The sequence below is a fragment of the Neofelis nebulosa genome, chromosome 4, assembly GCF_028018385.1.
Source record: "Neofelis nebulosa isolate mNeoNeb1 chromosome 4, mNeoNeb1.pri, whole genome shotgun sequence".
Classification (NCBI taxonomy): Eukaryota; Metazoa; Chordata; class Mammalia; order Carnivora; family Felidae; genus Neofelis; species Neofelis nebulosa.
The window spans coordinates 152,403,197-152,418,395 of NC_080785.1; the positions used below are offsets into that span (position 1 = coordinate 152,403,197).

Consider the following 15,199-nt stretch of genomic DNA (forward strand, 5'->3'; position numbering starts at 1 on the left):
AGGAAATATCAAAAGGCTGGCGTGTTCTCAAACAGCCTGTCACTGCTTTTAATCAGTTGCTGCGGTGAGGAAAGTAGTGGTTCTGGTGCCACTATGTGGCTCCATGCTCACTGGCCTCAGCTACAGTCCATCTCAGGGTCGTCCGCATCCGTTTCAGTGGCACACAGGTCATCCAGGGCTGCCTCTGAGCCAAGAGAAGAGGGTTGTGTGGTGAAGGCCTGGAGGTGCCAGGCACTGGGGGGAGACCCACCGCTCCTCCCCCACGCCCGCAGGAACTAACCAGTCCCTTCCACGCCCAGGCCTTGCTCCCTCAGCTACTGCAAGCAAAGTGATACAAAGGCAATTCAGACAGAGATGTTTCTGGAAAAACTGTGGCTCTGCTAGGCCAACTCAACAGATACAAGCAAAAGGCAGCCTGATAAGCTCAGAGAAGACCCAGAGCAGTAAGACAAGTGCGACCCCAGTGCCAGCAAAGGCTTCGTGGAGAGAGGACTGCTGACTTAAGGCCAGGAAGTCTGACTTGTCCATGAACTTCAGGGAAACCCCCGCATGTGGGCTGGGGCAGGCAGGGGTCCTCCTGCTGGCTTACCTTCACAGTCTGTCACATCAGGAAGCCCTCGAATCAGCATGCTGACCCCTGGCATCACCTGGTCATACTGATGTAGGACCTCCACACAGTGCACAGTGAAGAGCTTGTCCTTCTGGGAGAGGCTGTGCAGCAGCAACACCGTGTCCCGCAGACACCGCACAGTCCGCTTCTGCTGCTCAGTCCTCGGGGGCTCCCCCGCCCTCCGCACTGTCAGCCACTGTCTGTGCAGCATCACTGTGAGTGCTCTGACCACCTAGGGAGAGGGCAAAGACTGAGGCCAGGTCTCAGGGTTCCTGCACCCTAACAGCTTGCTCAGCTGGACAGCACCTTTCCTAACCACCCCAGGTAAGGAGGGCTCCGAGCGGTGGCACCAGGGTTACAAGGAGCAGGGGCGTGCTTGCATAGGGTCACCTTCCCCCGCCCTGACGGAGCTGCCACGCCATTGGCCCGTGCACTCACCTCCACGTTGCACTGGCAGACAGAGCCAGTGACTGGGGAGGCAGGGCTCTGCACACCAAGCTTAGCCAGGAGCCACACGGCCTAGAACAAGAGCAGACTATTCCATCCGTGGCAGAATGAGAGCCTGATCACAGTGAGGGCTTTCTCAGGCTTCTTCTACAAGTGCTCCAGGTTCCCTTAGCAGTCGCCTGTCCACACAGTGACATTCAAGGAATGGTGTGGGGCCTTCTCAGGCTAGACTCAGGATCAATACCTGTCTCATCAGCAACCCACCTGCCTCCAGGCCCCAAAGCCAGGGTAGGGCCAGTTATTAGGCAGCCCTGCCAAGTGCTGGGACACCCTGGGGTCCACCTGTATTGTACCTGTGTAGTATGGAGCCCCCAAACTGAGTTCACCTTCTTAGCAGCTAGGTAAACTCTTGCTACCAAAATGCATTAAGACTCCATTCTCCCCAGAAGAAGGAGGAACAGTGGCCCTTAGGTGGGGTGGGGTGGTGAGGCTCTGGAGTTTTTACCTCTTGTTCTAGTTGAAGCCACTGTGTCTCCGAGGCCACTTTATCAGGCCTTGACGTGATGTACATGTACAGCAGCAGGAGGAGGCAGCCTTCTGAAAAGGACGCCCCACCTCTCATTCAGGGTCCCCTTCTTACCCAGAGCCCAGGGCACAAGCTGCAGAAGCCCTCAGGAGGCCTCTGAACTGTCCCTGCCACCACCCTTCCCTCCAACCTGCAGGAGCCGCCCAACCACCCATCCCCCCTGCCCTGCTTTACCTGAGGGGGAGCAGAGCTGAGGCGCGAGCTTCTCGTGGTCCACCAGGAGGGAAAGGAGCTCAACAGTCAGTAGCACGCTGGGCAGGGGGCTCTCGGGGCTGAGGCACTGCGGCAGTACCCGGAACACACACTGGAACCTAAAGCACAGGGGCCCAGAGAAACGGGACACTGGCACCCAATCCCACAACCATCCTCACTTTTCACCAGAGGCAATGGGAAATTTTGAGCAGGCAGGTACGAGGAGGAGCTGTGGTTCGGACCTGGCTTCAAATGCTGGCCAACCACCACATACTTGCTGGGATATCTGTTTCCTGTGAACCAGTGGGTACTAGCCTTCACCGTGATATTGCCGTGGCTTAGAGAGGACAGGCCCTTGCCAGGCCCAGTGCCACCTGTAAATGGGGGATGCTTCCCTGGACCTGGGGTGCCTGGCTTCCACACTCTCCCGGGCTCTTTCTTGCCTCTGTTCCCAAATAGGGAGGGAGGTCTTAACGAGTGTGAATGTTATAAGCCTACTACCAGAGGGCTGGCCAGGTTCCAGAGGGCTTGGCTATGGTTGGATCTTATGAGACCCCTTGCTTGCTGGCAGATTGTTTTTGCAAATACCAGCTCCCCTGCTACCAATTATGAGAAGGTGCTCACTTGGGGTGTGCACGGGTGTTGGGCTCGGCACGCTCTCTCTAAGGTCTCACGGGCAAAGAGAACTAAGGAACCAAGTCCCAAGACAACCACTGCTATTTGCTCAACCCACATAGCCTTGTGGATGGGGAGAGGGCAATTCTACATGTGTTCCCCTTCATGCATCTGCAGTGTCTTAGCACATGCCGTCAAGGGCTAAGAGTATTTCTCAGTATGCCATTGGGAAGCAAGGCCTCGTTATTTGGGGTGAAATCATTTTAGAGCAAATCCTGTACAGTGGGTAAGCTGAATGTTTTCAGCCACCAGAGTGTGGAAATTTGCGGGAAACTGGGATTTAACCTGGTGGTTACTCAATTTCGTCATTAGAATGGTCTGTAATCCACTAAAGTCCCTGAAACTATCTGCAAGAAAAATCCATCTTTATATAGGACGCAGTGGTTTCTAAATTATTTTTGGATAGCAGAAAAAAAATTTTTTTTCCAGAACCCCCAAACACACAATAGAGAATAGTCCTACTGTTCTGTTTGAAGCTGGGGATGAGACCTCTGCTCAAAAGCCCCTGCCATCCCAGTACCCTGGAAATGACCCAGGACCATGGCTACACCAGATACGGTAGGAAGATGTGGGTCTGAGGGGATGATTTGTTCTCAAGCCCAGGTAGGCAAAGGTGCCCCTTCTGAGACTGCTGCCTGCCTGGCTGCATCACATACTGCTTTAGAGCTTTGGTGGCATGTGTCCTTAGCTTTCACTCCAAGGTGAGCAGGAAGCTGTGTGGTAGTGGGGATCCTCCTGCAAGATGTAGGAATTCTGAAGCACTGAGTGGGAGGTGGTGCCAGACCGTGATCAAGGGCAAGTCAAGGAGACCAGCTGGAAACTCGCCCTGTATGTTCTCTCTATTCGTACAGCAAATACTGAGTGCTTACAGTGAGCCAGGCTCCATGCTAGGTGTGAGGATGCAGGGCTCTGAGGGTGTCACATGAGCTGGTGAACAGAGGCATCTGTCTGGCCTATGGAAAGCATCCATCAAATAGCTGTTTTTTCATGTCCTTGTGGACAAGCCCAACAGAAAGGGAATGATGGTGTATCTACCAAGAGAACTGGTAATAAAGTGCTTCCTGGAATTCATTCAACAAATATGAAACAAGCAACCAGCCACCATGAGGTAGGTCCATGCCAGACACGTGACAGTTCTGTACCTATTGTGTCGCCCACAGTACACTGCAGTACTGTGCCCGGCTCTGAGGACCACCCCTAGGATGGACCATACCAGCTGGAATATCTTCAGAAGGAAACCAGGATCCAGAAGTGTTTTAGGGAAACAAGTATGCTAAGCTCAGAGACAAAAGCTTAAGGTAAGTGCAGCCAGCAAAGTTGATCCAAATAGAACTGGCCTCTTGGTGGCATGCTGAGGGGGGAGACAGGATTTTTGGATGAGGAGATGGGCTGGATGGTGTTTACAGTTCCTCCCAGTCTTGAGGCCCTGGAATCCCAAGTTAAGAATTTATGACAATAGTGTTCATGAGCTAGGTTCACTATATAACCACTTCCAACAAACCTTAGGAGGAACAGGTAACTTATGGCTTGTGCCAGAGTCGGGCACAATGAGGAGGAGCAGATTCCCAGTAAGGTCAGCTTATGGGCTGCCCACACCCTCTGCCTCCTTAGGGAACCCCACCAAACTTAAATGTGGTGTGATACATGGTCTTCACCTACCTGATCCATGGCCTAGGTTCAAGGCTCTGGGTTCAGTCTTTGTCCTGGGGGCAGGACACTTTTCCATAATGTCTTAAAAGCCTTTCATTACATGTGTCTTTTGCTTACCTGCTGTACAGAGGCAGAATTCAGCCAAGTAAACCACTTCCTTGGTTCTCCTAACACCTGGCCCCACTTTCCATCACTTCAGAACACCCTGAACAAAGCCTCAGAACATAAAACCAAGGCTTAGCCCTGAGCAGTACAGCTAAGATGTGGGCAAAGTATAAGGGCCACAGGATAGACCTCAAGAGGTCAGGTGAGACCTGCAAAGAATCATGACTGCCATGCAGTGTTATACCTGGGCAGGAAATCAAAGGAAGCGTTTTCAGCTAATTTCACCAAAATCTTAAGACACTGGCTCAGGACACTGGTTTGAAGGTGACCTGTTGCTGCAGAAGAGAAAGTCAACAGGTGAAGAAGCATCTTCAGTAGTGGATGCTGGCCTTGGTCATCGGTAAGCCCCCTTGGGACTGAGGACACATCCCCATGATCTTGTCTGTGAACCAGACTCTGGTTTCCTTCCCCAGCGGCAGAATCCACCCCTGCATCTGATAGTAATAGGTGGACGACCGCTCCGCTGTGGCACACCAGGTGCTGAAGAACACTAAGTGAAGCCACAGAGAAGCCTTCCAGGTTGCAAAGTGAGTCCTCAAGGCTGGCCTCTCCCCCAGAGCTCACGTAGGAGGAACTTGTCGGTGAGTCCGCAGGCGCTCCACTTCTCTTGACTGCTGCCAGATCGTGCAGAGCCTGGCAGTGTAAGCCAATAAAGAACTGTACCAGGGGGAGGAGATGCACGGCCCCAGGAAGCTGGCAGAGTGGGAAGGCCCTTCTGCCTCCCTCTGCTTGGTCTCCATCACATGAGCCTTCATCCCTGGCAACCAGATTCAATCCAGTAAGTGCCAGGTTCTGTGCTTCTTTCAGGGCCAAATGGGGAAATGACCCATCGCGAGAACCTGTGGTCCTCAGGCTTGAAATCCCAGTCAAGGTACTAGCAGCAAATACAAAAGAAAACATACAAGTGTGAGGCGGAGACAAGGTCAAGGGCCCCAAACAACCTGTCTACCGAATTCTCTAGTTTCCCCACCCAGCACACAGACCTCCCAGGCTGGCCAGGACCAGAAAGGAACTTGCTTCCTGGGAACTCCCAGCTTTTCAGGAGTCTGAGGTTTACCTGCCATACCCCAGTGGCTGCAGTAGGGTGCTGGTAGGAGCCTCAGAACAACTGCTCAGGAGGTGGCACAGACCTAGGGATGACCCTGGGATCAAAGGCTGCTTCAGGAGAAGGTTTATCAAAATGGAACCTGCAAAAGACAAGGTGATTCTAGAAGGTTCTGACAAGGGAGGCCTTTTCTGTGGCTTCAGAAGGAAAAGTGAGGATTCCTTGGATGCTAACTGTCCTCTAAGCTGCCACTAAGCCCCACTGAGATGCCTGTGGGTGCTGAGGGCTCTGGGATGTAACTGCTATAGTCTTCTGCTAAGTCACAGACTGTTACTCCCCTGGCCCCTCTGAAGGACTGCCTGGGGTGCTGCTTCTCAGAGGCAATTCTACCATAGCACCGCAGAGGATGCCCAGAGCTGTGCAGGCCTCCTGCACATGGAGCAGGGCTTCTGGTACCTTGAGTGTTTGATCTCTGCATCCAGCTGTCAACAAGTCTTTTCTGCGACTCTTCTTGCTTAATGGGGTCACCTCCCAGATTGTGGCTCTTATTCTCTACAACTAAATAAAATGTGAATCAAAACTTGAGCACAAAAGCACAGGCATATCAAAACTCTTGAATGTACCGAGTTTCATTTTCTCTCTCTCTTTTTTTTTTTAAAGTAAACTCTACCCCCAATATGGGGCTTGAACGCACAACTCTGAGATCAAGAGTCACGTGCTCTATGGACTGGGCCAGCCAGGCACCCCATAATGAATTTAAAACAGAGATTGTTCTACTTCCTCAACCTTGGATCAAATCAAGAACCAGAGCAACTCAAGAACCCTTGCATCATTGCCTCCCTCATGAAAAACAGGAACTCCTACAAGGAAAGGAAAAGAAAAGAAAGTTGTTTGCTCCACTTTAAAATGAGGCAATAACGTGAAAGCAGTAACCACGAACACTTATTATGTGCCAGACAAACCCTGTTCTAAGAGCCGTACCCATGTTAGCTCATCTGTTCCTCAAAGCAACCCTAAGAGGAGGTGTCATCTCCTCTATTTTACATATAGAGAAACTGAGGCATGGGTTAAGGGACTTGCTCCAATCACACAAGCCAGTAAGTAGTGTGACCGGGACTCCTGTCAGGCTGGTGGGCTCCAGTGCCTGCCCACAACACCATCCTATACTGTTCCTGTAGTTGCCGGGTACCAAAAATGTGAGTGGTTGAGGTCCTCAGAGGTGGCATGAGGGCCAACGACTTGAACAGGTGGATGGTGGTAGGAGAGAGGTGATGTATTGGAATGGTAAGATAAACTGACACAGCATATTCTCAGAGTAAAAACCTACCAATGCTAGACTGTGTCCCTCTATAAGGCAGTAGCATGCCCTCAGTCTGGACTGAGCTGTATAAACTCAAGGCTCAAGGAACACAGGTACCTGATACTAGCTGTGTTTCTGGCACATCAATGGATGGTGACTGGGGAGGTTTTAAAATATGCCTGCAAATTCTACAAACACTTCTCTTCAAAAGGTGCAGCCTAGTTTCCTTCCCATTGAACATGGTTTCTAACAAACAGAATGTGGCAGAAGTGATGCTATAGGACTCCCGAGGCCAGGCCATAAAAGGGATAGCTTCCACCTCGCTCTCTCTGGTTTGTTAGCTCTAGAGGAGGCCATCCACCAGGTTATGACATCGCCCAAGTAGCTCTGTAGAGAGACCCACGTGTGGAGAAGAACTCCATTGCCAGTCATGTGAGGGAGCCACTCTGAATAGATCCTCCAGCCCCAGACGAGCCTCCAGTGATTCCAGTCCCCACAGAGACAAACCATCTCCTCTTTATCAGAACTGTTGTCCCACAGAACCAGGAGGAGTACTTATTGTTGTTTTAAGCCACAAGGTTGAATAATCGGTTACACGGCAACAGATGACAGACAGACTGACTTACCCTCTCTGCCCACCAGGGACTTATATCCTGGCTCTGTCTGGAAGGGGTGGGGAAGGGACATGTTAGCACTAAAAGACTCCTTTGTAGGGAAAGATGGTTTTCCGAATTGTGGAGAACATGCTTCTGGCTTTATAGCCACAGAAGGGCTTTTCCTAGGACTGGAAAAAGTTAACTATGAAAGCAAAGTAATGATTCTGCTAAAACCACTTAAAATACCTGGTTATAAAACTTCTAACAAATGTTAAACTTTTCATGTTTAAATGGTAAACCTGCTCCGGCCCATGGCCAATGTCTAGGTGCTTTGACCAAAGGTTTTTATCTGTTATATATTAGTCATTCTTTGTCAGTCAGGATAGCAGTGTAAAACTCAAGGTATTTTGATCCAGATGGTGGAAAAACTCTTTCATTTCTGTATTCTTCTAATAATCACCCCAAAACATTGGCCATAATTCCATTACAACTTCCAATTCCACCAAAATCTTTTTAATATGGAACAGCCTCTTATTTAATCGTTCCCAGGGGCTGGATTCAAAGATTTTCAGTAGAAAGAAGGTCTATTAAAAGGCGTGTTGTTGTGTCTTGCAACTTGAAAACAGCCCGTTCCTCAGTGCCAGGGGTTTTGTGTTAGGGAAGCAGTCTTAACCCCCCGAGTGCATCAGACAACACCAAGAGCCTTCTGTCAGAGACGTGTGATGAGGTGGGGATGGACCCCTCTGCTCTCCTGTCTTATTTGGACTAAGCTAGGCAAAAAGAGTTTAATTTCACACCCTGCCCATTATGAGCAAAGGCAGCAGAATGTTCAATATTCAGAAAAAGACACGCTGACCCACACTGTTCAAAATTCAAGGCTGATATCAACGGTGTGCCAGACTTCTCTGGCAGGCAAGGCGCAGGACAGGACCATTAACAAGCTGATCACATCTATAGCAAAGGCAGGGGCTATTAGACAAAGGTCCCAAGGCAGTAAATGAGAAAAAATATTCCAAGTAGTTGGGACTGAAATATGCTCATACTTGGGGCAAAACTGATTATTTGAAACACATTACATAAAAATGAAGACTGGGTCACCCCAAAAGTTTAGAGAGCATCTTTCCAGCCCTTTTTTAGTCCTGAGTATAAAGTCCTATAGAGGAAGCCCTTCTAGAGTGTGAGGCCTTTATGCGGTGATGCACCAAACCGTTCAAGCCTCATCTAAACCACCTTTGAGGCCTTCAGGAAAGAGGATCTATGTCCAAATGGCAAAGTTTAAACAGCCTTCATTCAAGACTAACCTGACGTTGTTACTCAGACTTTCTAATAAACCATGCAAAACAACTCTCCTTCCAGCATCATCATTACCTGGCATGGAGAATGGAGGGAGCAGCCAATTTATTTGCTCGTTCACTGCTTTGAAGCTTTGTCCTTAATTCATTCATCTCAGCATCTTTAAATTGGAGTTCGGACTGCAATGATTGGAGCTGGAAGGCAAAAGCAACATACTAATGGTAACCCATCATACGTGCAAAAATATCTCTGGGCTTCAAAGTCTCAAGCTCATAAAGGAAAAAAAACAATGAGAAATAAGTATAAAAGTTTGCTGTGACATAGATACCCTATAATATCAAGCTTTCCCCTTCCTCCTCAAAGACAGCATGGTATTCTAGAAAGACATTTTGACCTGAACTGTTGCAAGGTAGTTTGTGAAGGTTCAAATACCATTTACTCGGCCTCTTTAAACTTTGGCTTATCTGTAACACAAACCCCTGTCTTTGTGGTTAGGGGGGATTAAATAGGAAGGATGAATGTGAAATGCCCAGCCTAGAGCTTGGTGAGGTGCCTTATCGCACAGTAACATGTTAACCTTTTAATGGACATAATGGTGCACAATTCCAGGTCTTCTTGAAATTTTACCAACACGCCACGCAGCATGGGGAGACCTGCTCCAGCCCATGGCCAGCAGTAACTGCTATTATTCCCTGAGCACACTCTGTGCCTGTATGGCACCAGTCACAGCACCAGTCACAGTAAGTGTGGGGCTGTTTAAGTCTCACAGCAACCCTTCTAGTTATTTCCTGGGACAGATAATAGAAATGAATCACAGAGCTGAAGTCACTACCCTGAGGTCGCCACTCATATGTGATAAAGCCAGGATTCAAACTCTAGTTTGTCTGATTACAACTCCCTTGCTCTTCATCATGGATGTGGAAGGAAAATTACTGCTGTTAGTGCTGGGCACAGGTTAGCGCTTCTTTAAAGTTTGCTAATTTGCTAATGGATGGCAGAATAAGATCCATTCCTTGAGACTGAAGCCTTGGGAAGTGCTGAAGGAAAGTGGCAGTATGTATGGACACCTATTAATTTCTTCCCAAAACAGCAACTCCCTCCCTTGAGAAACAATCATGTCCCTACCTCTATGTGATTTAAAAAAATTTTTTTAACGTTTATTCATTTTCGAGAGACACAGAGAGACAGAGCGTGAATGGGGAAGGGCAGAGAGAGAGGGAGATACAGAATCCGAAGCAGGATCCAGGCTCTGAGCTGTCAGCACAGAGCCCAAAGTGGGGCTCGAACTCACGAACCGTGAGATCATGACCTGAGCCGAAGTCGGATGCCCAACCGATTGAGCACCCAGGTGCCCCTCCCTACCTCTATGTGATTTAAATGGGAGCTGTCATCTCTGTGGTTACAGTGACTGGGTCAGGGACAGGCACCTGACCCAGGTTAGAACAATTAGAGCCTTGAGATGAAGGAACCCAAGTTTTCAGTCTGCTCTGGAGCTATGAAATAGGAGCCCAGGAGCTTCTGGAGAACACATCCTTTACCATAAGAATGGAGTCTGTCTGTAGACTAGGGAGTAAAGATGAATCCTGGCAAGGCTCCAGTCATTCAAGGCCCCAGCACACCTGTTTTTTCCCAGACTTAGTTATAGAAGTCCATACATTTCCTTTTGGCCTAAGCTAGGTCAACTGAGTTTCTGATCTGCCAAAAAGCTCTTACTTAAGTCTATTTCTGGAAAGTCTAAGCTATTGATTTATTCCTGCCAAGACCACCTACCACAACTACCACAGCAAAGCAGTTTCAACTAAGTCATTTTACAAACCTCATGCAGAGCCTGGAAAAAAAGTATATGCAATTAACTGATACTAGAAATTATTTAAGACAAAAAAAAAAAACAACTGTTGAAATTTCCCTGGAAGATTTACAGGCTCTTTGGTCATTATTGCTTCTTTTTTTTTTTTTTTTTTTTCCAACGTTTTTTATTTATTTTTTTTGGGACAGAGAGAGACAGAGCATGAACGGGGGAGGGTCAGAGAGAGAGGGAGACACAGAATTGGAAACAGGCTCCAGGCTCCGAGCCATCAGCCCGGAGCCTGACGCGGGGCTCGAACTCACGGACCGCGAGATCGTGACCTGGCTGAAGTCGGACGCTTAACCGACTACACCACCCAGGCGCCCCATGGTCATTATTGCTTCTAAAAGAACTCAGTGAGCAGGCAAAGCTTGTGTCTAGAACAAGGGAAAAAAAAAAAAAGGGAAAAAAAAAGCAGTTCAGGTCACCTTTTTTGAAAATTCCTTTTCTTTGTCACTGAGCACTTGAGTTTTCTCTTGTTCAAGGAGGAAATGTGATCTTCTCTGTTCCTCTAGAATGGATTCTGTCTGATGCAGTGAGTCCCGCAAAATTTTTATTTCTCCATTTTTAATGAGAACTTCTTCTTCCATTGCTTTCATCTGTAAATCCAAAATCAATCTTGTGAAAAGCTTATAAGGGAAAGTTATATATGTACTTGTTTCAACATATAGCTAGGGAGACAGAGAAAGCACATGTAAACTATGTTCTACAGACCAATGAGTTCTCAAAATATATCCATACCAACTAGGTATGGTCTGCTAGGCCCATTTGTGGGACAGGTGACATTCAGAAAGCTTAAGGAGACACTGTCATTCACACATGCAGATTCTGTAGGTTCTAGTAAGTATTAAACAATCTGGGTCACACACTTCACAGATCTCAAGTTTCATACTGTGTTTCTAGTTTTCCTAGGGACCTACAGATGGTCACATAAAGGATGTCTGCTTTTTTGTAAAACTGCTAACAAATACAGTAGCCATTATGATGTTGTGTTCCTTATAAAAGACATATGCTATAAATTTGTCTCAGTGCTGTGACAGAAAGTTTGTATCACTTTTTGGATGTGAAGTACAGTTTACTTTGTTGCCTAGTTGTTAGGAACTAGGATCTGGTTTCTTCCAGTTTAAATTTTCTGGCTTTCTTTCCCCAGCCTTCCCTCATTTCATGGGGATGAATCTGGACTCCTGTTTTACTTTATTTTTTAAGTTTATTTGAGAGAGGGAGAGCAAGCGGAGGAGGGGCAGAAAGGGAGGGAGAGAGAGCATCCCAAGCAGGCTCCTCACTTTTCATGCGAAGAGCCCGATGTGGGGCTCGAACCCATGAACCATGAGATCATGACCTGAGCTGAAAACAAGAGTCAGTCGCTTAACTGACTTGAGCCACCCAGGTGCCCCTGGACTCTTGTTTTAAAACTTTTATATATTTTAGGGGTACCTGGGTGGCTCAGTTGGTTAAGCATCTGACTTTGGCTCAGGTCATGATCTCACAGGTTCATGGGTTCAAGCCCTGTGTCACGCTCTGTGCTGACAGCTCAGAGCCTGGAGCCTGCTTCGAGTTCTGTGTCCCCCCCTCTCTCTCTGCCCCTCCCCTGCTCACTCTCTTTCTCTCAAAAATAGATAAACATTAAAAAAAAACCTTTTATATAGTTTATTCTATGGTGCTTTATAACACGTGCATAAGTGCATACATTAGCTATAAAACCACAAGTCACTTACCTTTTCTTTAAGTTCTTTGTATTGTGCCTGAAGTACCTCTAATTCAAAATTCTCTTTAACAGGAACATATTCTCTGTTTTTCCCTGCAGGAGTTTTTGACATCCCATCTAATCTGGGGACCTTATGAACATCTGTAAAAAAACAGTTTCCATATACTTTTCTGGATCCAACACTTTCCCACTTTTGCCAGTCAATGCTGAAAAGAATCACTCTTGAAAGCAAATTAGAGAAAGATCTAGTAAGCAGTATAGGTATTTTCCAACCTAAAAATGTGATTCAAACTCATAAATGATCCTTATGAAATGACAAACAGATCCTGCCTCCCCCTACTCCCCACCCCTCAATTTTAAGAGTATCATCTAAAGGCTGAAAAGGTGCTGTGGGAACCTCACTGGTCAGAACTTGGTGATCTGTTATTCGACAATATTTACTGAGCACCTATACCTATACCTACTGAGCACCGGGCACAGTCTAGTCTCTAAAGGTACAGTGGTGAGCAAAATGGATACAGTCCTTACACTCATGGAGCTTAGAGGACATTCAAAAATAATTACACAAATAAATGTAAAATTACAACTGTGATAAGAGCTACACAAGAGAACAAGTATAGGAAAGCCAAGGATATGGATCCAACTGGAACGACTGGAAGGCTTCCCAAGGAAGTGATGACTGAGGTGAGAGCTAAGCAAGCAGGAATTAAGCAGATGAGTGGGGATGGGGAATGGATGGGAAGAATACTCAGTGTATGAGAAACAGCAATGTGCAGTTTTTGTATTGTAAGGAAGTCAGGAGAATTCAAGAAATGAAGGCAGGTCAGTGTGGCTTGAACCCAGAGAGAGTGGGAAAGGGCCAGACCATGCTGGGCCTTGTAGGCCATGATATGGACTTTGATCTTTATACTGGAGACAGTGGGAAGCTATGAAAAGGCTTGCAGCAGGGATGTGCACTTGTATCTATGTGAGACAAAGCCAGATTTGAGTTCTGAAAAGATCACTCTGGCTGTAGTGTGAAGTCTGACTTATAGGGAGTCAAGACTGGCAACGGGGAGACCATTTAGCAGATGATCATCCAGAGGAAGGAATGATTGTAACATAGATCAGGGAGAATGGTAGAGATAATGGAAAGAGGATGGGTTCCAGAGATGGATAAAGAAGATAAAGTTACAGGACTTGGCAAGGAATTAGATGTATGGTCAAGGAAGAGGAACTGTTGCTTTGTGCCACCTGATGGAGACCGGTAGTAGTCACGGTTGTACAGAATATTTGGTCATTAATGAATGTTTTCTGAATGTCTGCTTTGCCAGGCACCATGCTGGCAATACTGGAGAATGACTGGACTTCCAGATGAATGTGTGGGATTTAAGATGCCTGTGAGATATCCAAGTACAGATGCAAGATGCCCTCAAAACGTTTCTCCTTCTGTGAGCCCCACAAGGCTTCACTCACTCCCCAGCTAGAAAATAAGCTCCCGAAGAAAGGAGTTTTTGTCTTTTGTTCATTGCTAAGTGTGCTGCAGTTCCTAAGGTTTTGGACATCTAGTACAATTTACTGGTTGTATAACGGAATAAACCTCTTTCATCTCTTGCCTCATCTAGGCCCTTCTTATGTTCATGTGGCCCAAGGAGGACAGTAATCTTCGTTAGATCTAAAGCCTCTTAAACCTGTCACAAGAATGGGTCCCCATGGGTAGGTAGTGACGGTTCTGATGATGGTGGTTGTGTTCCAAGGATCTTTGCCTAGAACCAAGAACTTAGGGGCCCAAATTTTAACTACAGGAAAAGGTTAACTGAACTTTCTGTATTTCAAATCGGCTGTTTTGACATTCTTAATACAGTACTCCCACAACTCAAAGGACCTTTTGGAACACAACCTGTGCCTAAATGAAGCCGTTCCTGTATTTTGAGAACGGCAGCGTGGGTGCAAGACACTGGGTCAGCGGTCGCTGTGGGGTTCCGAAGCCACAGCCATCACGTAGTTCTGGCGAGATCTGCACCACCCTCCGGGAAAAGGCCCCGAGGCGCACTCACTGGACACGTCCCGAGGAGCGGCCGGGCACTGGCTCAGGGCCTGCGACGCGAGGGTGTCGAGTTCCTCCAGGTCGTCAGCGGTGAAATCCCCGTGCGCGCCGAACGGGTCTTCGGGGTCCGGGGCAGCGGCTGCGGGGAAGCCTCGGGCTCGCTTGCTCGGAGGGTGCCCGGTGCTGGGCGGCGGGCCAGAGCTAGGCGCCGGAAGCCCGCTCCGCCTCCTGCTGCCCGGCGTGGGGGTTCCAGCCATGCCTCCGCTGGTCAGTCTCCCAGGGCACCGAGTAAGGCCTGGTCGCCGCGAGACCAGAGGGCTGGACCAACCGCCCGCGCGCCGCCGCTCGCCTCAGCCGCTAGGGCCACGCCCCCCGAGCCCACGGGCCAATCGGCTGCCACCCGGAGAGCGCGGAAGAATGACCGAATCTGAACGCGTCGCCGTGCTCTGCTGAGTGCCGGCCTTTCTAGGTGTTGCCCCTCCCTCCCAGCCCCGTTCTGCCTGGTGCTCAAATACCGGCGGCTGGCTGTCCGTAGGCGAGTGGCGGGCGTTGTGCACCGCTATCCACGTTACTGGAGAGCAGGGCCGAGGCTCACCAGCCTTACAGCGCGGGGGCCTCTGCGCCCCTCCCTGGCATCCAGTATACAGCCTCGGTGGAGTTCGCCCTGACATTCACACGTACACCTGTGAATCGAGACCCGCAGCATTCAGGGGTTTGGTCTCTGCGACTTCGCTGTTTTCCTCCCGCTGGACTCACCTCTCACGTACCCAGAGGCTCTCTCGGGGAGGAAAGAGTCTGGGAGAGAGGTGTTGGGTGAAGAGTATGAATACAGCTTTTGTGAGCAGGCATTAGAGAACAGTAAATGTTTTGAATGTGCATTTAAGGTAGGTTTGGGGAAGAAAGGTGTAAGGAAGAGGGGTGATCCTGAGAACGATGTGCCTGTGTTGGAGAATGTGGGAACTGTCAGGCTGTTAACATTCATTTCTCTGAGAGTGGCTGAGTGTTTTTGTCCCAAGGACATGTCATAAATGAATAAGGCTCAGGAGGTCAAGAAAGGCCCCTT

General features: G+C 48.4%; 1 protein-coding gene and 1 long non-coding RNA gene across 8 annotated transcripts; one reads left to right on the plus strand and one right to left on the minus strand.

The window, feature by feature from the left end:
- Positions 1–22: 22 nt before the first annotated feature.
- Positions 23–14,485, minus strand: ATRIP (ATR interacting protein). 5 transcript variants are annotated; one of them, XM_058727054.1, is made up of 14 exons: positions 14,147–14,485; positions 12,121–12,251; positions 10,834–11,004; positions 8,635–8,753; positions 7,297–7,454; positions 5,827–5,928; positions 5,383–5,512; positions 4,510–5,199; positions 1,818–1,954; positions 1,563–1,654; positions 1,049–1,129; positions 590–842; positions 281–317; positions 23–184 (listed from the first exon to the last, which is right to left on the minus strand). In XM_058727054.1, coding segments are annotated over exons 1-14 (2,349 nt in total). In that variant the 5' UTR covers positions 14,394–14,485; the 3' UTR covers positions 23–183. The 5 variants fall into 5 exon arrangements, 4 of the variants coding, with proteins under 4 accessions (XP_058583037.1, XP_058583036.1, XP_058583035.1 ...); XM_058727053.1 differs by lacking the exon at positions 281–317 and having other exon boundaries at positions 1,563–1,651; XM_058727052.1 differs by lacking the exon at positions 281–317.
- Positions 799–13,709, plus strand: LOC131510217 (uncharacterized). 3 transcript variants are annotated; one of them, XR_009260939.1, is made up of 6 exons: positions 799–934; positions 3,671–3,808; positions 8,623–8,780; positions 9,169–9,299; positions 12,210–12,794; positions 13,424–13,709. It is a non-coding gene; the product is annotated as an uncharacterized LOC131510217 (long non-coding RNA). The 3 variants fall into 3 exon arrangements; XR_009260940.1 differs by lacking the exon at positions 8,623–8,780; XR_009260941.1 differs by lacking the exons at positions 799–934; positions 3,671–3,808 and adding an exon at positions 4,777–4,906 and having other exon boundaries at positions 6,031–8,780.
- Positions 14,486–15,199: the final 714 nt, after the last annotated feature.

Coding starts and splice junctions, on each gene's coding strand:
- ATRIP (XM_058727052.1), bottom strand. CDS start 14,393: ATGGCTGGAACCCCCACGCCGGGCAGCAGGAGGCGGAGCGGGCTTCCG. Junction 11,005..12,120: donor ACAAAGAACTTAAAGAAAAG/GTAAGTGACTTG, acceptor TTGGATTTACAG/ATGAAAGCAATGGAAGAAGA. Junction 1,655..1,817: donor TCAGCTCTGCTCCCCCTCAG/GTAAAGCAGGGC, acceptor CGTCCTTTTCAG/AAGGCTGCCTCCTCCTGCTG.